At 37.0% G+C, this 25,479-nt stretch overlaps 2 protein-coding genes across 12 annotated transcripts in view; one reads left to right on the forward strand and one right to left on the reverse strand.

Annotated features, from left to right (window-relative positions):
- Positions 1–8,828, forward strand: part of OXR1 (oxidation resistance 1) — a 633,889-nt gene extending 625,061 nt beyond the window's left edge. For all 11 annotated transcript variants that reach the window (XM_061171297.1, XM_061171296.1, XM_061171299.1 and 8 more), the window contains 3 exons: positions 3,446–3,541; positions 4,959–5,032; positions 6,945–8,828. In XM_061171297.1, coding sequence (XP_061027280.1) covers positions 3,446–3,541; positions 4,959–5,032; positions 6,945–7,080 — 306 coding nt within the window. In that variant the 3' untranslated portion in view covers positions 7,081–8,828. The remainder of the gene's footprint in view (positions 1–3,445; positions 3,542–4,958; positions 5,033–6,944) is intronic.
- A 7,296-nt stretch (positions 8,829–16,124) lies between these two features.
- Positions 16,125–23,341, reverse strand: ABRA (actin binding Rho activating protein). The gene is made up of 2 exons (XM_061171729.1): positions 22,665–23,341; positions 16,125–16,644 (listed from the first exon to the last, which is right to left on the reverse strand). Exons 1-2 carry the CDS (start codon positions 23,339–23,341, stop codon positions 16,125–16,127), a joined length of 1,197 nt encoding a protein of 398 aa, XP_061027712.1.
- Between the last annotated feature and the right edge of the window lie 2,138 nt (positions 23,342–25,479).

Genomic DNA, 25,479 nt, shown 5'->3' on the forward strand with positions numbered 1-25,479 from the left:
TGATAAACCATATTAATACATTGAACGAGAAAAACCATATGATCATCTCAATAGATGCAGAAAAAGCTTCTGACAAAATTCAGCACCCATGATAAAAACTCTCCAGAAAATAGGCATAGAGGGAACTTACCTCAACATAATAAAGGCCATATATGACAAACCTACAGCCAACATTGTTCTGAATGGTGAAAAAATGAAACCATTTCCACTAAGATCAGGAACAAGACTCTGACCACTGTTATTCAGCATAGTTTTGAAAGTTTTAGCCACAGCAATCAGAGAAGAAAAAGGAAGAAAAGGAATCCAAATCGGAAGAGAAGAAGTAAATCTGTCACTGTTTTCAGATGACATGATACTATACATAGAGAATCCTAAAAATGGCACCAGAAAACTACTAGAGCTAATCAATGAATTTGGTAAAGTTGCATGATACAAAATTAATGCACAGAAATCTCTTGCATTCCTATACACTAATGATGAAAAATCTGAAAGAGAAATTAAGGAAACACTCCCATTTACCATTGCAATAAAAAGAATAAAATACCTAGGAATAAACCTACCTAAAGAGACAAAAGACCTGTATGCCGAAAACTGTAAGACACTGATGAGAGAAATTAAAGAAGATACAAACAGATGGAGAGATATACTATGTTGTTGGATTGGAAGAATCACCATTGTGAAAATGACTGTACTACCCAAAGCAATCTACAGATCCATTGCAATACCTATCGAACTACCAATGGCATTTTTCACAGAACTAGAACAAAAAATTTCACAATTTGTGTGGAAACACAAAACACCCCGATAGCCAAAGCAATCTTGAGAAAGAAAAACAGAGCTGGAGGAATCAGACTCCCTGACTTCAGACTATACTACAAAGCTGCAGTAATCAAGACAGTATGGTAGTGGTAGAAAAACAGAAATATAGATCAATGGAACAGGATAGAAAGCCCAGAGATAATCCCACACACATATGGTCACCTTATCTTTGATAAAGGAGGCAAGAATATACAATGGAGAAAAGACAGCCTCTTCAATAAGTGGTGCTGGGAAAACTGGACAGCTACATGTAAAAGAATGAAATTAGAACACTTCCTAACACCATACACAAAAATAAATTCAAAATGGATTAAAGACCTAAATGTAAAGCCATACACTACGAAACTCTTAGAGGAAAACATAGGCAGAACACTCTATGACATAAATCACAGCAAGATCCTTTTTGTCCCACCTCCTAGAGAAATGGAAATAAAAACACAAACAATTGGGACCTAATGAAACTTAAAAGCTTTTGCACAGCAAAGGAAACCATAAACAAGACGAAAAGACAGCCCTCAGAATGGGAGAAAATATTTGCAAACGAAGCAACTGACAAAGGATTAGTCTCCAAAATATACAGGCAGTTCATGCAGCTCAGTATCAAAAAAACAAACAACCCAATCCAAAAATGGGCAGAAGACCTAAACAGACATTTCTCCAAAGAAGATATACAGATTGCCAACAAACACCTGAAAGGATGCTCAACATCATTAATCATTAGAGAAATGAAAATCAAAACTGCAATGAGGTATCGCCTCACACCAGTCAGAATGGCCATCATCAAAAATTCTACAGACAATAATTGCTGGTGAGGGTGTGGAGAAAAGGGAACCCTCTTGCACTGTTGGTGGGAATGTAAATTGATACAGCCACTATGGAGAACAGTATGGAGGTTCCTTAAAAAACTAAAAATAGAGGTACCATAGGACCCAGCAATCCCACTGCTGGGCATATACCCTGAGAAAACCATAATTCAAAAAGAGACGTGTACCACAATGTTCATTGCAGCTCTGTTTACAATAGCCAGGACTTGGAAGCAACCTAAGTGTCCATTGACAGATGAATGGATAAAGGAGATGTGGCACATATATACAATGGAATGTTACTCAGCCATAAAAAGAAACAAAATTGAGTTATTTGTAGTGAGGTGGGGAGACCTAGAGACTGTCATACAGAGTGAACTAAGTCAGAAAGAGAAAAACAAATACCGTATGCTAACACATATATACGGAATGTAAAAAAAAAAGAAAAAATGGTTCTGAAGAACCTAGGGGCAGGACAGGAATAAAGACGCAGATGTAGAGAATGGACTTGAGGACACGGGGAGGGGGAAGGGGAAGCTGGGATGAAGTGAGAGAGTGGCATGGACATATATACACTACCAAATGTAAAATAGATAGCTAGTGGGAAGCAGCCGCATAGCACAGGGAGATCAGCTCGGTGCTTTGTGACCACCTAGAGGGGTGGGATAGGGAGGGTGGGAGGGAGGGAGATGCAAGAGGGAGGCGATACGGAGATATATGTATGTGTATAGCTGATTGAATTTGTTATACAGCAGAAACTAACACACCATTGTAAAGCAATTATACTCCAATAAAGATGTTTTTAAAAAAATAGCAAAAAAATAAATAAATAAAATTTACAGAATAAATAAATAAAGATAATTGTGTGAGGATGAGACCAAGAACAAAGTCCCAGATAAGGAAGAGAAAGTTTGGTTATTCCTGAAACAGCAAGTTCATAAATGGGCAGAACACATCTTTGTTATTGTCAGACCTAGTAGCTTCCTTTTGGGAGGTGGAGGTGGTGGTACAGAGTTTCTGGGGTGCTGGTAATGTCCTGTTTCTAGGTCTGCATGAAGGTTAAATGGCACTTTGCTTTGTGATGATTTCAGATTGAGCTGTGTGATTATATTTTATATATATGTATGTACATACACACCTTACAATAAGAAAAGTCTATTTTAAAAATTGAGTATGGAAGTAGAATGTCAGGAGAGATAGTGACTATAGAGATCATCAAACTCTACTTTGCCATTTCGTGATCTGGAACCTTAGACCCAGAACACTGAGATGACTTGTCCAGGCCTCTTGTTCATTTATTCATCCTTTTTTTAGGGTATCTACTGTGTGTCGTGTACTATGTAAAGCCAAGGCATTACAGGACCAAACAATTCAGACTGAAGTTCTGTCCTCATGGAATTTACTGTCTAATGAAGAGGAAACTGGCATACCTTTTTAGTAGTAGAATGTTTACCCATACTGAAGGGTTTTTGCTGTCATAAGTGCTACAGTACCACAACAGCATGTTGTCCTCACTGTGTGTACATTGTCATGCTGAAATGTGGCTACCACTTTTTTAGATTATCTTTTTGTTATAATAGACATGTTTTTAGATTTCAAAACTAGGAAAAATCTGATTTTTTCCCACTGAGAAACTGATATGCTTTGTACCTGACAATAATATGAATTGTGTGACAACTGGTCATGTTTCACTTTTTAAGTACAAGTAGACAAAACTATGCTATATTAAACTTTTTGTATTTTACTTAAACATATATAATGGGACAATGCTTACCGAAACAAATTAATAGTGATGTCATTGAACATGCCTTTTTTATCCTTAGGTTTTTGGTGCATTGGCATCTGAGCCATTTAAAGTAAGTGATGGCTTTTATGGTACTGGAGAGACCTTTGTTTTTACGTTCTGTCCAGAATTTGAGGTAAGAACAGTTATTCCAGTTATATTCAGTTTGTGAAGAGGTGGCATCTTGAACAGAACATTCACTTTGGAGTCCTGCATACTTGCATTTGACTCTCAATCTCTGCCTTTTACTAACTGATAACCAAGCACTTTTTTGACCATTGTGAGCTTCAACTTTCCTGTTGTTAGAATGGGGATCATAAAATGTAACAAGGTTGTTTAAAAATTAAATGAGAATCATATATGTGTAACACTTGGCGTGGTACCAGAAAGACATCATGGGCTCAGTAAGGAGTATACATCATTATTACTGTTTTGTTTATTAATTATCATTGTAAAATTTCTAGAAACTTTTAATGACTAAATAAGTTTAATGATGTCAGTCTTGAAAACTTAAAAAATAAATTATTTGGGGTTAAATCAAAAGTGATTACCTGATTTCGTTTTCTTTATTGTGACTTGACTAAAATTAGATACATTCTAATGCCAATGAGATCTGAAATTTAATACATGTATTTTAGTGAATGTGTAACTGTTTCAAGCATTGAGTGCAATCTCAGAGTCTCTGGTACAGTCAGGTTCAGCATGTCAGACAGTACCTAAGAGATGAAATTATAACCTTGAAAATAGGAATCAACACAGTTGGTTTTAAAAAGAATTGTCTTTAGGAACAATTTCTATAATGAACAAAATAGGATTTGATAACATAATAGGAACAAACTCTCTTAACAAATTTGGGTTTAAGTGGCTCACCAGATTAACTAGTGCTTTCCATTCCTTCCATAAAACATATGAACTGATGCCTACAGCTACCTGGAAGCTTGTAGTTGTTACAGATTTTTGAAGTTTCAGTTGTACTTGTTTCCAATCCTTTTTTATGATGCTGTTTCTACCTGGTAACTAATAATGTAATTAAACAAATGTTATATATCTATGAAAAAGTGAGTGCTAAAGTTTATTTTATTGAAAACTATAATGAATACTTCGGAAAATTTTTATAAAGGTGAGGTGCTAGAAATTGATGTTGTATTAGGTTTAGGTAGAACTTCCATGAAAGGTTAAAAATATTTAAGAATATTAACATCTAGAAGTTTTACCCTTGAATTTCTGAAGTGTTTTTATGTTCACTCTTTAAAGAAATTGAAACTGGAAAGCATAAACACGTGCTATAGGCTTCTGTGAGAATAATGATAGGCAAATTCATACCCAAAGAAAAGACCTTGGCCCTATATCAAAATGTTAAAACATTATCAAATTAATGTACATTTATATTTGATGCTAAAATAAAAGTTAATGACATCTACTCAGTTTTTAACTAATTTTCTACTTTCTTAACTTTTCTCATTAACCATCGAACTCTTGTAGTCAGAAAAGAGAAATTCACATAGATAGTGATATTTTCATCTACATATTTAAAGCTTTTGTTATTTTTATAGGTCTTTAAGTGGACAGGAGATAATATGTTTTTTATCAAAGGAGACATGGATTCACTAGCTTTTGGTGGTGGAGGGTAAGTCTCTTGAACATTTAACTGTGAGATTTTGAAAGAAACTTTAAAAATTCATTTGTGTTATTTATAAAATCAGCTATCTTTGGAGAGTTTTGACATTAGAATCCTAATTTATATATTATGACTAAGAAAGTATAATATTTGCAAGAAGGTGCTTGAGTGTAGTATTTGAAACTCTTGGTAGAATATTACTCATCTCAAAATTCTGTTTAGTTGATTCCCTTTTGATTAAAAACCCTTCTTTTAAAGTCTAGTGACTTCTTGATAGTTGAAAGAGAAATACACTAATCCCTTAGAACTTCTCAAATTTGCAGAAAACCATGGTGATATGTTCTTTCTCTCAATTTATAAAAAAGGTCTAAAATTTTTCATGTTATTCTACCCTGGAGACTATTTGGATTGATATTTTAGACAATAGAAATCTGTTTTCCTGTTAAAAATGTTAGTGACCGCCCCCCCCCCCCAAATTTTCAGGGCTTGTTTTCTTTTTTTTTAACAGTATGAGTAATCAGCAGTTTGATTTGATTCTTTTGGCATAGCAAGCATTGTGAGAAACTTTGTTTTTTTGTTCTGGTATTCCAACTTCATTTAGTCTTCATGGTGTTTGGAGGTAGCTTGCTCTACCGCCTCCTAGCCTAGACTTCTCAACTAGCCCTTAGCAAACACGACCTCCTTCATTTGTTATTTCTCTCTATCCTTCAGGATCAGAATAATGTATGCTAAATAATTCCCAAACTTATAGAAGTGTTATTTGTTTCCCACATTTGAGGATATATAATAATAATTCATTCAGGTCACAGAATCTTGTTAGCCTGAATATTCATCATCCTGAGTGATTCTAACAAATTCTCTTACAACTTCTCTGTAGATAGGTATTTGGAAGACATGATTTCAGTGATTAAAAATTAACCATGGTTATGGTAGCCTTCTCTGAAGGACATAACCAGGTAACTAAAAACCATGTTATTTTTAGTTGTTGGAATCAGCTTATAATGTTTATATGTTCCAATTACACCTTTTTTGTTTGGGGAGAAGGCAGTCATTCGGCCCTACTCCAATGGTGGTCTTACATGTGATTCAGTTAGCTCTCCAGGAAAGCCTCACAAGCAAGTGGCTTATAATTTCAAGCTGTTAAGGGTACCTTCAGTCTTTGAAAGTAATGTACACAATGTCATTAGATATTTGCTGGAACTTAGTGTTAATGATGCAACATGATTCCAGCAAGCTAAACTAACCATTGGGTCAGTTGATAACAAATTAAGACAAGTTTACAGTCTTTGAAGGTGAGTACAGGCTCAGAAAATGGGAGCTATAAGGACTTGATATTCCAGAATTCCAAACAGGAGCCCCAAAGAAATCAAAATCATGTGATGGACTGAATATAGGCTTTGGAGTCAGATAGACCTGATTCAAATTCCAGCTTCAACATAAATCACATGTGGGACCTTGAACAACTCAAGTCTAAAGTTTCCTCAGCTGTGAGTTAGAGATTGAACCCTTAACATTAACCAAACATTTTATTTTAGATGATAGGGAGTTTTCATGTCTCTAAGAAACTCATGTTAAATATATTAAAACCGAACAGCAAAGAGAAATTCATAATACCAGGCAAAGAATAACAGAGTAGTACCTGCCTCAAAAGCTAATTCTATAATTTTAGAGGGGTCATCTTACTCCTTGATCTATATGTTAAGTGATTTTATAATGGGATATGAACAAAACAAAGTTGCCTTGTGCCACTTTGTGTGGAAAAGAGTAGGGAATGGTTTTGAAAAAAAGATTTTTAGAGTTGTTGAATATTGAAATGTCTCATTAAATTAATATTTTACAACCTCTGCAATTATTCTTTTACAACTTAGGTCATAAGTATTAAAAGATTTTCGTTAGAACTATTTTCTACTGTGTATTACAGGGGAGAATTTGCCCTGTGGCTTGATGGAGATCTCTACCATGGAAGAAGCCATTCTTGTAAAACATTTGGAAATCATACACTTTCTAAGAAGGAAGACTTCTTTATCCAAGACATTGAAATCTGGGCTTTTGAATGAATATAATGCTCTCTCTCTTAGCAGGATAATGGCCCAAACCTGACATGGACAAACAAGCATTGTTTGGAAAGTTCAAGAAGCAATACAATGTAACATGTAACTCATGCTTTAAAAATAGTTCATATCACCATTTCTTACAGCTATAATTTTGGAATTTATTTTTAAAATCATGTTTCTGTCCCAGAGGTCTTTAGGGTTAGACCATGGCGTGGGTCCCTGCAGTGTAACAGCTTAGGGTTTGTCAGAATTTTGGTAGCATTTTGATCATAGTGACCACCTCATCTATAATCCATGTTTTCTCAGTCTCCTAATAGGATGGTGCTCTTTTGTTGAACCTATTTTGGTTTATTATTTTTTAAACTATATTGATTGTTTTAGTAGAGTAGTCTAACCTGGGATATTGAGGGAATGAAGACTAGGTACTACTGTATTTGTGAGGTTGGCACAGGTGACTTTTGGACATGCTCAGCTTAGTTATTCTTAGAAAGGAAAAAACACATGCCAAAACAATGCATACTTCATAGACCACTGAGTTCTAGTTTTAATTCACAGTACAACATTCTCTTTATTAATTTTGCCTGTATTCTCAATTTCATTTTAATAAAAATGAAATTTGAGGAGAATTCTGATTGTAATAGACCACAGTGCACATGATCTGCAGGTTTGGGCATATGCTTTCATCGTTGAATTATCTGATAAAGAGTTATAAAATGACAAAGGAGAATGAGAACTTGATGATTCTACTGAATTTAATATATCAAGCAAGAAAATATACTATTTACATATCTGTAGCTTAGCAGGGCATTATCATAACTACAAAAACTAAGAAACAGATGCATATTTTGTCAACATATTGTGTCAGGTATACTGTTTTATAGTTCTGTTGTTTTAGCCTTGTTGCACACCAACTCCCAAAATAAGGTTCCTGTTCAAAAGAAAAAAAAAAAAAAAAACTTGTGATTTTTTTTTTGAGTGGTATATGTTATTAATCACCATTAGCATTTGCTGTTATAAAAGGGCAATGATTATAGTAGAATATTGTAACTCAGTAGACTTGTTGAATATGCAAACTTACTGTCAAGTGACCTCAAAAAAACAAAAAAAAAGATAAAATATATCAGTAGTTCTTATCCTCTTTTGTAGGAAACCAATAATAAGCCATTGTGGCAATAATTCATCAGTTAATTTCAAAGCTTCATGTAATGCAAAAACAAAAAAATCCTGCCATTATACATGTGACAGTGACCTTGTGCTGAAATTTCAGCTATTCCAGGTAAACATTGTATATTATCTTGTAAATTAATGTTTAAAGGTAGTTTTGTTCTTATAGAAAGTGTTGATTGCCAGGTTGTTTATAGCACTTTAAATTATTCTAAAAATGAAATTATAAGCCAAATATGTTGGCTTAAGTAGATTTAGTTGTATAGTACTTGGATATATTTAGATCTTTTGAAAGTTTAGAGAATTATCTAAAGAAAGCATAATGCTAATGAAAAAGAAAATCTGATAATCTATTTAATATGCTATTGCCGAATATGAATAGAAATACAGGGCATCGTTTCCTTGTTTAAGTAAAGCTCTCATTAAAAGTTACTAACAGTGTATAGATTAAATGTTTACAATATAGGGAACTGTAAATAAATGTATCAGTTTTTTTCCCCCTTTGGTCTTCCACAGCAGTATTATTGTCTTTGTGGAGTTGACTAATCATAAAAAAATCCTGTATTGGATTTCAATTACAGTAAGGTCATAGTGCTGTATACCAAATAAAATTAAATACATAAATATAAATTTGAGTTTGGATTTATTGAATAATCAAGTTATTTTTATATTTAAGAAGTCTGATTAAATGTACTATCTTTTATATGTGAAAAATGGTTCTAGGAGCGATGGTGGTGGTGTGGTGGTGGTAATAGTAATAATGATGGAAGGATGCATTCAAGCAGAGGAAACAGCACAGTTTAAAAAATGGGGATATACTTGGGTACTTGGCACGTGAGGAAGTGCAAGTCATTTGTTATTTTTAAATTATGTCCCTGGTTTTCTTGGTGGGGAGTGCATAGCAAGGTAAGACTAATTTCATAAAGACCTCTGTTGTTGTGCAGTGTCAAGAAATTTAGATTTTTTTAATCTCATAGGAGCGATTAAGAAAATTTGAGTGCAAGAATGTTATGATCACATTTCCACTTTAGAATGATGTCTGTGCAAAGTAGATTAGTAGAGAAACAAATTAGAGACAAGGAGACTAATAAGACTGTTGAAAAGTCCAGAGAGAAAATGTTGAGGTCTGAACAAGAATAGTAGCAATAGTGATAAGAAAGGAGGCATGGATTTGAAAGAGATTTAGGAATTAGGATTAACAAGATATGGTTATTAATTGGGTGTTAGAAAGAGTTAAGGATAGCTCTCAGGTTTTTTTGTTAGGAATATATTATTCATCGAGATGGGTGATGTACAAAGAGTAGAAACTAGCAGCAGATAGGGAAATTAGGTTAGTTGTGGACCTTATTATAGTATAACATGAGAAACTAGAGAACAGATTGGGGGCAGGGGGGAATTAATATTCTGTTCTGATAGATAAAAAAAAGTTTAAATCAACAACATATAGGTAGATGTTGAAGCCATAACCTGTGGATGAGATGCCCTTGGAGATTATAGACTGAGTGAAAAGAGAATTCTTTTTTTTATTTATTTATGGCTGTGTTGGGTCTTCGTTTCTGTGCGAGGGTTTTCTCTAGTTGTGGGAAGCGGGGGCCACTCTTCGTCGTGGTGCGCGGGCCTCTCACTATCGCGGCCTCTCTTGTTGCAGAGCACAGGCTCCAGACGCGCAGGCTCAGTAATTGTGGCTCACGGGCCCAGCTACTCTGCCGCATGTGGAATCTTCCCAGACCAGGGCTCGAACCTGTGTCCCCTGCATTAGCAGGCAGACTCCCAGCCACTGCGCCACCAGGGAAGCCCGAGAATTCTTGAGATAGGTTTTGGGGGTATAGTAATATTAAGTGACAGGCAGAAGAAAAGGCTGTAAGCTTCCATCTCAAGCAGCTAGAAGAACAGTAACAAATTTAACCTAATGAAAATAGAAGGAAAAACGCAATAAAGATCTGAGCAAAAATCAGTAAAATTTAAAACAAGCATACAGAACAGAAATTCTGAGAATAATAAAATTGTAAACCTCGAGCAAGATTAAGAAAAAGACAAATCACTGTTAAGAATTTAAAGGGAGACATCACTGGAGCCATTGAACCTTAAAGAGATAAGATATTGTGAAGAACTTTGCATCAATAAACTTGACAATGTAGATGAAACAAAAATGTTTTGGAAAACAATTTATTAAAAATGACCCAAGAAGAAATAAAATTTTTGTATTAAAGAAACTGAATCTCTTAATTAAAAAAAAAAATCTTTCCCACAAAAAACTCAGGTCTGTATGCTTCCACTGGGTAATCCTTTTAAGTATTTAAGGAAAAATAAAGTATCAGTCTTACATGAACTCTTCCAGGGTACTGAGAAAAGGGAGAACTTATGTTATTGAGGCTATCACCACCTTGATACCAAAACTTTACAATCCTTACCAAAAAAATTACAGAACAGCATGGTATGAGTATAGATACAAAATCCTACATAAAATATTCACAAATCAAATTTAGCAATGTATGAAAGAATAATATATTACAACCAAATTGAGTTTTTGCCAGGAAAGCAACAGTAGTTATTTTTAAATTGGTATTATTTTCCACATTTAAAGAAAAAAAATCCATGATCATCTCTATAGAAGCAAAAGAAGCATTTGATCAATTTCAGTGCCTGTTTATGATAAAAACTTAGCAAATTAGGAAAGAAGGGATCTTCCTCAATCTGATAAAAAATTATCCTTGAAAAATGTACAGGAAGCATCATCTTTAATGGTGAATTATTGAAAGTTTCCTCCCAGAAGTAGGAAACGTAACAATGATAACTGCTTTCATCACTTCTATTCAACATTATCCTGGAAGTTCCAACCAGTTCAATAAAGCAAGATAAAGAAAAGGCATAAGGACTGGGAAGAAAAGACTTTAAATGTCATTTGTATAGGACACAATTGTGGACATAGAAAATTCCAAAAAGATCAAACTATTGAAATCAGTTGATTTACCAAGGTCACTAAAGACAAGTTCAATATTAAAAAAAGAGTAAAAACCTTTCTTTTTATTCTTTCTAAACCAACAATTAGAAAATGAAGCTTAAAATACTGTCATTTTGCAATACCATTGAAAAAATCGGATATATAACAAAAAGATAGACGTAAGTAGGAAGGATATACCATGCTCATGATATAAAGACAAAATTGAAAGATGTCAGTTCTCTAAAATCAATCTGTATTGGCAGGGAAAATCTCAGCCAGGTTTATTTGTGGAAATTAAACTGGTCTATAATTTATATGGAAATGTAAAGGCAAAGAACAGCTGAGGCAACAGTGAAGAATGAGGCTGTGGTCTTAAATACTAGATAATCATGATCTATTAAAAAGGTGTTTACAACAATGTGGTATTGGTCAAAGGATATACAAAAGAATGGATTAAAGTCAAGAGTCTAGAAACAGACTGATTTTTTAAAAAGATGATGCTGCTGCATAGTGGAGAGAATGGTCTTTTCAATAAATGATGCTGGATTAATTGGATGTCTGTATGGAACAAAAAATCTTGACCCATCTCATACCACATACAAAAATTAATTACAGATTGTAGATCTAAATGTTGAAGGTAAAAAAATAATGCTTTTAGTTGAAAAATATAGGAGAATATCATCATGACTTTAGGATACACATAAATTGGACAGAAAAGCACTAACTATAAAGAAAAACAATGGTAAATTATACTACATTAAAATTTTAAGAGCTTTTCATCAAAAGACATCATTAAAAATGAAAAGGCAACCAACAGAGTAGAAGGTTTTTGTAATACACAGATTAATGAAGGTCTCATATACACAATATACAATGACTACGACTCAAAAGACAAAAAGGGCAGAAGACTTTGGCAATTCCTAGGAGTATTAAAACAGCCAATAAACGCTATTTTAAAAAGGAATGTGAAGTGGAATAACTTTGGAAAACATTTTTTGGCAGTATTCTACTAAAGCTAAATTTGGCCGGCAAATTTCATTCCTTGCTATGTACCCAACAGTAATTGTGTATATTTGTTTACCAAAATATATGTACTAGAGTGTTTACAAAAGAACTATTTGCTTTCTTTCTCCTCTCCTGACCATCACCCTGCTCCCTCCATACACTCACCCATTCACCTGTTTTACTGAGTCTAATTTACTGCTTCCTCTGGCTTATTCCTGGAAGTAATCAAGCACGTGGGCACTCTTCACTAGCAGAGTCTCGGTTCTTAATAGCCCTCTGGTAAGGTGCACTGGTTTTCAAACCAGCTAAAGGGGCTTATCTTCCCAGTGTCGGACTCCAGGTCTAGGGGTGCCCAATATGTGTCTCGAGCCCCTCACTCCCAGGCAGGATCCCCGAGCTTGTGATATATACCCCTCCTCTATGTGTTCCCTGCTCAGGGCGCAGGCCCTGATCTGACAGCTGCTCCTCCCTTCCTACCTGGCTCTGTGTGAATCTTTCTTCAGAGGCTTCGTTGCAGAATAGCCTTTCTACCAGTCTCCAGTTTGTTTTCAGTGAGAATTGCTCCATGTGAAGTTGTATTTTTGATGTGTTCCTGGGGTGAGGTGAGCTCAGCATTCTCCTCTCTGCCATCTTAATCTCCCCTGCAACCTTTTCCTTACTTTTTTCAGAGCTGCATCCATGTGTATGTACCATGCTTTTTTCAGCCATTTTCCTATATGTATTAGGTTATTGCATTATTTTACGATTAAAAATAGTATACTATGTTATGCATATGTATTTTCATATTGTTTGAGTTGTATCTTAAAAGGAAATTTGGGGATTGGAATTTATTGGTCAAAAAGTAAATGCAATGTGATTTTGTTAGATACAGGGGTGCCCCCCAAATCTGGGCACACAATGCCATGAGATAGTCCTTGCTGGGATGATATTGAACCACAGCACTCTGAAAACCTCTAGGCCAAGAAGTTAGGTCATATGGCACATTTATAAATTAAATACTTCTGCAGACATTGTGTTCTTACTGTGTATCAAGAAACATCCTTGGTACTGGGAATGAAAATGCATATTCTAGGAGGCATCTGCATTAAGAGGCCACTTTAACATGGGCCAGATGGTTCCCTGCTTCTGTAATCCCTGAAAATAGTGACAATAAAGTACAGCGGTACTTCCTCTAGCATGAGTTCCCATTGAAATGAAATTCTACTTTACTCAGAATTATTCCCATATCATGTGAGAAACAGTACCTAATATATCTGTTGGTAGTATTTAAAAAAAGGGGGGGCTTCCCTGGTGGAGCAGTGGTTGAGAATCTGCCTGCCAATGCAGGGGACACGGGTTCGAGCCCTGGTCTGGGAAGATCCCACATGCCGCGGAGCAACTAAGTCCGTGCGCCACAACTACTGAGCCTGCGCTCTAGAGCCCACGAGCCACAACTGCTGAGCCCGCATGCCACAACTTCTGAAGCCCGTGCACCTAGAGCCTGTGCTCCTCAACAAGAGAAGCCACTGCAATGCGAAGCCCACGCACCACAACAAAGAGTAGCCCCTGCTCGCCACAGCTAGAGAAAGCCCGCGTACAGCAACAAAGACCCAACGCAGCCAAAAATAAATAAATAAATTTATTTAAAAATATATATATCAAAAATAAAAATTCATTAAAAAAAAAAAAGGAACTTGAGTTGGGGAAGGTAAAGTAAAAGCAGAAGTAAAAATATAGGTGCAGCCTCATTTTCCAACACAGTGTGGGCGAGAAAGAAAGTCCGAGTGCAGACTTCCCTCCTGTTGATGTAAGTGGGCAAAGTGATAAGAAGGTGAACTTGGGAATCAGGAAGTCATAAAACTTCAAGTTAAAGAAATTAAAAGGCATCAAACATTTGGAGGTCCATACAGTACAGGTTAAAAAAACAAAAATGTACCTTTCAGTAACCCCAAGCTCTTTAAACATCCGATTGAAAGTTTGGGAAAAAAATCCTGAAGATTTGGAAACCAACTGTACACTTATCCGTTACTGGGAATTTAGAATCGCCAAAGGTAAAGTGCTATTGATAGTATATTTACTTTATATATAATTATTTCATATGTTATTTGGTGACTATGAAAATATGAGGACTTTCATTAACATGTTTGCCACCTGAGTTCTACTCATCTTTTTTTGTCTAAAAACCTTAAGGTTTTCAACCATGGATTTTTCCTATCATGGAGTTTTTTTAAGATAAAAATCTGTCATATAGCAGGCATTTTCCTCTAAGAAAACTTTCTGATTTTACAGTCACACCTTATTCAGAAGAGTGTTAATGTAAGCTCTCTGAGAAGAAGACTTTTAAATTCCATCCTCAAATTCAGACAAACTGAACTTTGAATGATCTGCATCGATGCTTGCATAAACTGTTACTGTCCAGAGTTGAATATGTGCTCTTTGTCTAAATATTCCACCGATTCTAGAAGTAACCCTAGTTGCACTCTATAATTTTGTATTTCAAACACCAGAAAGTGGTATTGTGGAATATAACTTCAAAATAGTAACATAAAAACAAGAACATAAAATACAAGAAAGTATCTTTTATTCTTGTGCCATGTTTTTAAATTTTGACATAGGTTTCACTGTTGTGATAAAAGTATACATCTTATATGAAATCCTACTTAGAAATATTAGTCATTAATTTGTAATTTAACAAATCTATTATGGAAACAAAAATGTATAAACTTTCTTCTTTAAGAAGATTTTTGGAACTTTCAGTTTGAAAGAGAATCATACATGAAAACAAGGATAACTCTTACGGTAGTTTAATCCATACTTTATATTAAACCTAACGGCTAACAATTATGAGTGTCTATTACTTTGAGGTATTGTGCTTTGACATTAATTTCTGTATCTAACACCAAAGTGCTATAATATCATTTAGTAACTTCCATTGAATTCTTTAAGAATTGTAATCTCACATTTTTTATTCAATTTGTTTTTTAAATTATACAAGACACATTAAATCTAATTGAGAACAATTGACAGGTAACAGATTAGTGCCAAATAAATTTGTCTGTCATCATTAAGCTATACTTTTTTCACTTTGGCAGGACTAATATTGCTGCTTTAGGACTTTCAGATATTTCAAAAAATTTATTACAGCATGAAGTAAATTAAAATGTCTCAAGTCTGTTTCTCATCTACCCATGATTCTATCAGATTCTTCTACACTCAACATTCCAATTCATTGTAGCATTTTCTGTATTTCTACTTCAAACAGCATGACTCATTAAGGTTTTGAGAAAAAATAAAACTTCCCCAAGAAGTCCTGCAAAGGCAGGTAAATCTAAATGTCTTACCTTTGCTCTGCTTTCATAGAGAAAGTGAACAAAACCGCCTTCTCTGCTGGCTCTAAGACCACCAGCAATGTCTTTTTATGTGATTTGTGCAAATCACATCAGAGAAAGGTGGCTAATTTCTGTTGGAAACCTATTAAATTCAAAGTCCACAGAGAAATTTCAGCATCTTATTTGAATACAACTTTTTATTTGTGTGCTTATTTTGTGTGCTTGTTTTTTAAGTGATAAAAATAATGGTACAAAGTCAAGCTTCCTAGAAAATTTTAAATTTAGTTTTGCCAAACTTGCTGGAATTTTTTTTTTCCTGAACAATGACACATTGTAATACGTTTTGCTGATATTTCCCTGAAGTCAGCATTTTTCTTAGATATAATTATTTATTTAAAGATTTATAGTAGTTTTGCAAAGAATAGCCAAACATTTTTGCCTAAAAGGGTAAATGGAATTTCAAATATTTATGCTGTTGTATACGAATAGTCCTCGATGTGCTTTCTGAAATGCTTTGTGTGTGCTTAAATAGAGTGCCAAAAAAGTCAATCATGTAAAAATTGTTTAATATTTACCAACTTATTACAGAGCAGTTTGCATTTTACTTTTCACTACATCCGCATTTAGCATTAAGACAAGAGTGGGTCAAGTTTGGCTCGTGCAGTTGAAGGTTCAGTCAGTAGAGTAATCACAACATGGTCATCCCGGCCTTGCCATAACATCTCTCCTTCGAAGTCAACCAGTCCATGCTTCCTGGCACGCATGAGAATGCCCACAACTTTATCTGAAATACGAATGTATCTGTCAAAGAGATCTCCAAAAGTAACCTGGATCTTGCCGTCCTGTCTGTGGTGAGCCATCGTTTGGATGATGAAGCACATGTCCATGATTTCTCTGTAGATGTGCTCCTTGGCTCTCTTGGCCCTTTCGGCAGTTTTGGTTCCTTCCTTGGGACAGCCGTAGCCTTCATCTCCTTTGTGCAGGCAGGTGGACATGGCCAACTCATAATCAAACTCTTCACTGAAAGGATTGAGCTTCTGAGATTGTCTGTGTTCATCAGCCCAGTGTTGCCATCTTTCTGTCAGGTTGCCCACTTGGCTGTATTTTTGCCGGGCTTTGCAGTTGAGTTTCTCTGTGAATCTGTTTGCCCTAAAAGAGAGAGAGAGAGAGGATGAAGAATCAAAATATTGATATTTTAACACCCAAGGGTTGCTTTCTGTTTGTACTTCTTGTACATATGCATCTTAATGTAACTCTATAATTGTTTCATTATAAAAGAAATATGAACAATTCAAAAAACTAAGAGATAATAATTTTTTCTAGGTGTCTTTGCCTTTATGAGTAAAGCATGAACTCTTGGACTACCTAAAAGTCAGAAATTTGTATTCCTCATCCGTACAAGTGACTCACCCATCCTTCTCCCCAGCTCCGAGTGGCTTCATGGGTGGAAGCATTGGAAGTGGGAGATGTAGAGCAGGGTTGAATTTGCTTATCGGAATGGCATGCCTGAACTCAATAGCCCCTTCTATCTGAACTCTCACAATTTGCTGTTCAAAACCCAGGAACGGGTCAGATGTGGGTCTTCCTCACTATCCAAACTCACTTCCTGCAGTCTGGTCATTCAGATGCAGGGGGCTAACACTCTGGATAGAGAGGCAAGCATACTTGCGCCAGCATTGTTTTCTTCGAAGAGGAAGGACATCCACTAGATGGCGACCTTTCACTAATTCCCGTGGTTTGTGTCCTACACTTGCTGCATTGTTTCACTATTGCAGTAGAATTCAAACTAGGAGTACATTGCTGAGTATAACACTGCTATTCTTTGTAACCACATGGACAAAAGTACATGACAAAGTTAATTGGGAAAAAGCAGCATACAAAAACTGTTTACACAATTATCACAACTTAAAAAAATCATACATGTATGGAAAAGTGCTAGGAACTACACTGCCCTGAAGTGGAATGCATTTCCCTCAACCCTGCTGGTCCTCGTCTTCATCTGCATCTCCATAGACTGTCCCTGTTCAGCTGCTCAGATTATGGGCTGCTTGATCTCATGATCAAAGGAGAGTAAACACCTAGTGCCCTTGGAATGATGGCAATCCATGGCAGACATAGTCTTCAATAGCAAGCCCAGGGTCATCCTGGCAAAACCCAAAGCTCAGCCTCATTTGAGGCTGGAACATCTTGCTGGAGAAGCGACTTGAAACATCTCAGAAGAAAGTGAAAAGAATAGCATGATTTATTAACTCATACTTTTCGTCTCCTGAGCACCACCTGTGGTTCTGTCCTATAGTATAAAACATAATACATCCTCCCTTTAAGGAGCTTCTGGGCACTTTGACATTCCTTCCATCCCCTCTTAAAGTACTTAGGACAACTACTGTGTGCCAGACACTCTTTTAGGTACTAGTTGAATATTCAATAATGAAAAAAGAATGGCGAATAACCACTAAAAGACATTCATGAAAATCAAGAGTAAACCACATTTTGAGTATATATGGTACAATTCTAACCATGTAAAATGTGTACACACCAGGCTGAAGAAATCAAGAGCATGTGCACAATTGAAAATAATTATGTTGGTATCTAGATGACAGTGGATTTTTTTTCTTTTCCAAAATTCTCTTTCATGCTGGTATTGCAGTTGACCCTTGAACAACACAGGCTTGAACTGCGTGGGTCCACTTATACATGGATTTTTTTTTATGGTAAATACTACAGTACTACAGGATCCTCATCGGGTTGTTCAAGGGAACAATGGTGGGGGAGGGGTTCTGATCTTTCAAGCACTTGAAAATCCGAGTATAACTCTACACTTACACTGTATCCATGGTTCCACCTCCATAGATTCAACCAACCATGGATTGTGTAATACTGTTGCAAGCATTTATTTTAAAAATCCGCTTATAAGTGGACCCACACAGTTCAAACCCATGTTGTTTTGCACCAACTGTATGGATTTTAAAATTTACAAGAAGCAGAAAAATAGAAAAATATTCAAATTATCATCCAGAGGTAATTTGTTTAAACTGTATGTTATATGGGTCTCTCATTCATTGATGTCGTATTTTTTCTTCTAATTTTAATTAGGAACTTAAATTCCCTGAGTGTTGACACTCTATGTCATTTGGGATAAGGGTTGGGGTTGGTGAGGTAATAACTCTGTGAAGAAGAGAAACATCTAAAAAAGCACCTACTAAATCTTAATTTCCATTTGTTATATGGTCAAACTGTAATTCCCAGTAATAAGAGAAAAGGAAAGCAAAAGAATTGGTCCTATTAGCAAGAATTAGAAAATAGACAAGGTTGTTTTAAAGAAGTACTAGAAGAAAATTTATCTTAATGAGTATTTAATTTTCTCTATCTTATAAACGTTCTATATTGTCTTAGTATTTCCAATTTTAAAAAAGTATGGAAGTTTCAGGTTTAAATCAGGATTAGAAAGTCTTATACCCTGAGTATCCTCCTGATCAATGAATGTAAGACTTAATATATCAGCTTATCCTGTTTTTCTAAATTTCAAGTAAAAATGTGAATAATAGTTTAGATTGAGCTTTAGAAAGACAATCTCGTATACATTTATAGAAGCAAAGCGATATTCAAAGACTGGCACCACATCCATATCTTAGGCTAGAACACTTCTCTGTCAGTAAACTGAAGAACTTCCGCCACCCTTTCCAACTTCTCAGGGAAGTTCTGGGGAGAATCTGCTCCTCTGTCCACTGGTTTGCTTGCCCTTCGCCACAGGAAGTATAGCCAATTTGGTTAATGGGAGATTGATATCTACGGGGTCACATTTATCAGAAGCAGGGTGACTGAATTCAAAACTGTGCTCTCCTTTCTGTTATCAACCAGGTTTGGGAGCCAAGCCTGTGCTTCTCCTTGCAGATGGGCAACTGTCCTCAGAGTCCATGGAAAGGGTTCCAAGCTCGAGAACTGGGGGCAAATATTAGAAAGCCATACTTTCCCCTTCATATCTAGCAAATATCTTCAGTATAGTTGTACCAAAACACTACAGTTTGGGAGTTATTGGGATTCCACTAATTAAGCTGATGCTTTGATCTCCATTTGATTTCTTGAGTCCATTCTGTCCTCAGAGAATCAGTCTAACACAGTGGTTAAGAATGCAAGCTCTAGCATCAGCCTTCCCAATGTCATCACTTACTAGCTCTATGACTTGTATACATCTCTGCGCTCAGTTCCCTTTTCTATAAAACGCACCGTCATGCTCAACCATTAGTATTTTTGCCAAACAGAACTTGGAGGAGAGGATGGATGAGTGATTGTCATTTCAATATTGCATCATTACTGTATGGGAAGTAAAATTTCCTTTGTCTAAAGGAGCTGGACCAAACAAGTCACATAGCTATACAATCAAAAGACTGAATATTTAAAAAATAAAGCATAAAATAGAAATCATTTTCATAGTAAAGCCCCAGTTAGTAAAACTCTACTGGTAAAGAATATTTCTACTTTCTACCAAACCTGACTTGTCTCTGTTATCCATAGAACATCTTAACCACCAAGAAAACTTTTTTTCTACTTAAATATTCGTGACACATAATTTTCTCCCTATTAGTGGATATGGGGAAAGAATGGTGCTTAGAATTAAAAATAAATGAACAAAACCCCCTTTCACATAGGCCTCCTCAATAATGCCACATTCCTTTCTCAAGCAGTATGTGAGAGTCCCATCAGGTAAAAAGTCCCATTGGGCTTCTGTTGAAGCTTCCTGAGCATAGCTAGGATTACTGCTGACATTCAGAGCTGCTGTTGCTGTGTACAACATTCTGGTACCCTACGTATTCTAAGACTGAGGGAAAGGAACAAAGAAGGAAGGAAGAGATTTCATTCCCATTCTCCTCCCCAAACCCTGAGAGCCAATCTCCTAGCATCTCGTAGTGTTGGGATCACCAGGGCTGGCCCCTTGCATTATAATGAGTACAACTTATTAAGTAGCTTTCCTGGGTCCGTTGCTTTACATAATTAATACCAAAATAACTCTATGGATTATCACATCTATTTTTTTTAGATGAGAACAAAGAAACTTAGGATTTGCCAAAGTAACCATGATTCAAATCTGTCTCTCATTCAAAGGTGTCTCTCTATCACACTAAGAAGGTGTCCATGTACATGTCTGTTTGGGGGAACCAACAGAAGGGTCCGGTATGCAAGTTCTCACTTCCAGGTGAGACAGTTTAGAGTAGTGGTCAAGAGGGTGGGCTCTGGATCCAGAGTGCCTGGGTTCAAACCCCATGGGGTGTACAATCTTATACAAATTCCCTAATACTTCTTTGTCTCATGTTCCCATCTATCCCATGAGGATAATAATTATGCCTACCCCATGAGAATGTTTTGAGGATTAAATGAATAAATACTTAGACAAGTGCCAAAGAAGAGTACATGCGTTGGAGATTGGTGCCAGCTGTCACCTCCCTACCTCTGGCCAGTTCAAAACATGCTGACAGGAAGATCGTCATTGTGCCACCCTTAGTCTTTATTCCGTTGGGTTTATTCTGTTCTTTTGTTTCGTTTTGTAGCGCACACACCCCCCAAATTCACAAGGCCAAAACTTAGACTATGGTTCCCTATGGTCTGGTAGAATAGTGATTTCTGATTATGAATGCCTATGTGAATGTAAGTAGAGCACAAATCTAGATCTCTGAATGCATCCTCAAGGTGCTGCATGAGAAGTAGCATCACGTCTGGTTTCAAAGCATTGCATTTGGAGACAGGCATACACATCTCAGGTCACTAACTTGCTGAGTGAAATTTCCCTCTGAGCTGCAGTGCTCTCATCCCTAAAATGGGATATTACCTACCTCATTGTGAGAGTTCTAAGGACAAAGCACGTAAAATACCCATAGCACACACTAAATGCACACGGAATTATGATTATCTAAGTCTGCCATTTCATTTTTCTTGAAAGCTTTCAATATAATAGTGCTAATTCTTTCAAAACATCTTTAAAGTCACAAACTGTGACAGCTTTTTGTCAAATAAGGTAACCAGTTTTGTTCTTTACTTTCTGATTATTTCATAAAAGTTGAAAAAAACACCTACACATCTAACCGTTCCCAGAAGGAGTCAGTTTATAAGCATTCACCACATCTGAGACTTTTCCTATATTCTGATATCCTGTGGTTGTTGAGTGAGAAATCCTGACTTTGTTATGTGGAGGCAGTTACTGTCTTGAAACAAAACATGCATTTCTTGTCAGACTAAAGTATCAGTTTGAGTCAGTGTGTGTGTGTGTGTGTGTGTGTGTGTGCATTTAATTGTTTTCGGATTGTGATATTTTAATTACCTAGCTTTAATAGCATTTCTATCTTTGTTTATAAGCAGAACAAAGTTTTCTGAAAGTTTGAAAAATTGCTAAATAATAAAATCTATATGAGGAGTAATAACTTTCATATAGTGAGCTTATGTGCAGGCACTGTGCTAAGTTCTCATCTCCTCCCAATACAACAGAATTTATTCCAAAAGGTTACTGTTGCCATTGTTTTACAAAGGAGGAAATGGGTTTAGAAAAATAAGCAGGTTTTTTTTTGTGGTGAGAACATTTAAGAGAGATTCTCTTAGCAACTTTCAAGTGTATAATACAGTATTGTTAACTATAGTCAGGGCAGAGCTGGAATTTGAACTTGGGTCTGACTTCAGAGCTTGCTTTCACGTCAGACAGCAGCTTCCCACCTGTATACAGGCTCACAGAAATCCGTGTTCCAGGGGCACTATTTGGGTAGATGTGTCTCTTGAAAATATTTTAGACATTTTGGACAGGGGAAAGGTTTCTCCTCTCAGTCTACCAGCAAATACTTGTCTCTGCAGACAAATAAGCCAATTTGTTACTCATTATAGAATTGACCTAAAACATTTACCCAAAGCAGATACCCCTCTCCGGTGGCTTCATCTTTGTTGTGGCTAAACCTTGAGTGTTCAAAACAGAAAGGAGAAACCAAATAGTGCAGGCCCTTGGCCCAAAGGTCCATGACTGAGTTTGGTACTGCCCTCTTAGCCCAGGGGCATGCCTTTCCCCAGACCTTGCTGCCTGCCCGATCTGTGAGAGTCTCGCTCTGACTTTGGTAGTCCTTCCCTGCTCTCTGGGATTCCCCCAGCTGCCTGGGGCTCAAGAGCGGGATAAGGAGTTGGAAGATGCGTTCACTTACTGGGAGGGCAAGGGGCGTTTGATTCTGGCAGCGGCCGCCCGCTCTGCATCCTGCTCCAGCCTCTCCTCCGTCTCCCCTCCGTAGCCGCTGTCCTCTGTGTCTATGCTGTTGCTCCTGAACTTGGGCTCCTCCCGCTCCTTCTGCTGCATCTCTTTCCAGCCTTTGGTCAGCTCAGATACCAGGTTGGCACATTTTCTCCTCCGCGTTGGGGAGCCATGGCCGCGGAGGATTCTGTCCATTTCACTCTCTGGCTGCCCAGCTTCAGGCGCGTCACCATCCTTCTCGTATCTGTGGCTGAGGTGGCCCACATCCCCTCCTCTCTCATAAGCCTTGCTGACAACTGTTTTGGTCACCTCTTTCCTTCTGATCTGAGAGACCTCGGTGGCTTCCTCTGAGCTTTGTCCGTCTCCATGTCCCTCTGGCTTTGGGGAGGAAGACTTTGGGGCACTCTGAGCTTTCCGGTGGGTGGTGGGGTGTATCACTGGTCCAGAAGCTTGGGGTGGGTTCTGGGTCCCTCCTGGCATCCAGCCTGTGGGCTCCTGGGCCTGCCTGATGCTGTTCTCATTGGCCCACTGCTGCCAGCCTCGGGCCAAGCTGATAGCCTGGGTGGCTGTGCGTACCTTCCGGAGGGCACTCTTGGCTGGCCCCTCCTCCCTTTCCTTTTCCCCTGGAGCCATGCTACCTTTCTCTTCTCTGCTGCTAGCCTGGGCACTGGCTAAAATGAGTATGGGCCGGTGGAGGGCCTGGGATTTAAATAGAAGTGGGATGTGGGGTGGGAAGAGAATTTGGTGACGGTGGAAACTATGTTAAGCGCTTCTTGCCAAGATGCAGTGCCTTCCCTGTGATGCTGTGCTTTTTTTAAACCCTGACGGCTCCAGTTTCATAGAGCAGAAGGGCGTCTCTGTTGGTAAAGGACAGTGATAGGACCACGCCCTTTCTTCTCCAAGTGCCAGAGTGGAAATCGCTAGATCCAATCATGTGTTCAGCCTTAGGTTTTTCCTGACCTTAAAATATGGTCCTACCATTTATAGGAGCATAAAATATGTGCACAAGTTGTGCTGGGAACATTATAGGCTTGTTTCCATTGAAACCTCAACAGCTTTCAATATAGCTCTTAGTCCCCATTTTATAGCTGAATACAATGACACATAACTTCCTATAGCGAATTATACCTGAGACTCAAACCCAGATGTCTGATGTAAGGCATGTGCCTCTTTTCACTCTACTCATCAAAGGTCCTAAGTTGCCTTTTTCTTTTGTCTTCAACTCTATTCGATACAGACTTTAGAAATCACCTCATCCAACCTCCATTTACCAGATGAGAAAAGTGAGGCCCAGATAAGGGGGGAGACAAGGGCCTGGTGTTTTAGTCCCACGTTTGAATTATTTTATAGACAAATCCTATTAATACACAAGACGATAGTCAAAATTTTGGTCCAATTATTTTTTTTACAAAATCTTTAAATTGAGACCAACACACACACTGAATTTCAGAGATTATTACAACAAATCTTTTCAAATATTTTGTTAAAGCAGACTATTTAAAGACAAAATAAGTGAATGCTATCAGAAGCAACCCCTACCCGAACTTTTGTTTTTAATAACACAACCTTCCTTAGCAGAACTTCAAGTTCATACAGAAAAACCATTTTTTCAATTCTCAGAACAAAGACTGAAATATAGTTTTTAAAAAAGGACTGTATAGATAGATCAGTTGGACAGGAAAAGAACCATCTATTAAGTGTCCTAAACCAGGTAAAAATGCTCAGGGCTCAACACTGAGTAATTTCTTAAAGTAAGACAAATAGAATTTTTTCTTCATACAACAGTTCTATAGATTTTTAAACTGTATACTTTCCTCCAATCTTGACATGCAGTTAACCACACTGATTGAAAACTGCTGTCTAAGAGCATAAAAAAGGTAAGAACTTTAATTACTTCTGATTGTGAGACAAATTTATTTTAAAAAATATGTTGATGTCAGTTTTCCATCCTGTAGGTCATTTACCTCCCAGGATTAAGACAATTGAGGAGACGATTTACTACTCTATCTAGAAATCTGTCAGATGTGTTTTCAGAGTTCAACAGCATCTGATAATGTTAACTGTGGTCCGACAATGCAGAGACAAAATCCCTCTTGATTAAGAGGAAATTGGATCACAAGAAAAGAAAACTATGACAAAGATTTCAATCTGAGTCTGAAATTTCTGGCATTCTTTCTTAGAATGTAGACACACTGCAGACTGTTTGGTTCCTGTTAGATTCCCTTCATCTACTTGGAATGCCTTGGGAAGGAATGGGGTTCCTCAGAGATGCGCATGAACTCAACCCAGGACCAGGCTAATTTATAACTCTCCAAGGGACTTTTCTGCTTCCCTGCCCACACCTGTTCCACGTTCAGTTCTTATAGGGAGAGAATGGAAACAGCAAAATGTTACTAGTCTTTCACATATTAACAGGCATTGCAGTCAGCTGCCTGGGGCTTAGGGCTATCAGCAGATAGTCTTGGCAAAAAACAGGCAGCTACTAAAAGAATCTGGTCATTCCTTCTGAGATTTTGCTTCCACGGCAACTGTGGTCCTTCACTCATGCTTCTTCAGAAGAGAGTGTGAAATCCTTTTCCTCCTCGTGTCTGCTTTGGGCATTCCTTCCCTAAAGAAAGGTCTGTATGCTACCTACTGTGCATCTTATAAGAAATATTATATCTTCTTTCTCAACCTCGATCTAGATTCTTAAGAGTTCAGCATTCTTCTGCTTTAATAGAAGGTGTAAAAGAAATGAAAGTAAAGTCTCAAAGAAAGATATAGTGAACTAA

The sequence above is a fragment of the Eubalaena glacialis genome, chromosome 17, assembly GCF_028564815.1.
Source record: "Eubalaena glacialis isolate mEubGla1 chromosome 17, mEubGla1.1.hap2.+ XY, whole genome shotgun sequence".
In the NCBI taxonomy this organism is placed as follows: Eukaryota; Metazoa; Chordata; class Mammalia; order Artiodactyla; family Balaenidae; genus Eubalaena; species Eubalaena glacialis.

What these genes read in the sequence shown, in the direction of transcription:
- ABRA (XM_061171729.1), bottom strand. Translation starts at nt 23,341, where the DNA reads ATGGCTCCAGGGGAAAAGGAAAGGGAGGAGGGGCCAGCCAAGAGTGCC. An exon ending in AAACGCCCCTTGCCCTCCCA is followed by an intron (nt 16,645 to 22,664) that starts GTAAGTGAACGC and finishes TCTCTCTTTTAG; the next exon opens with GGCAAACAGATTCACAGAGA.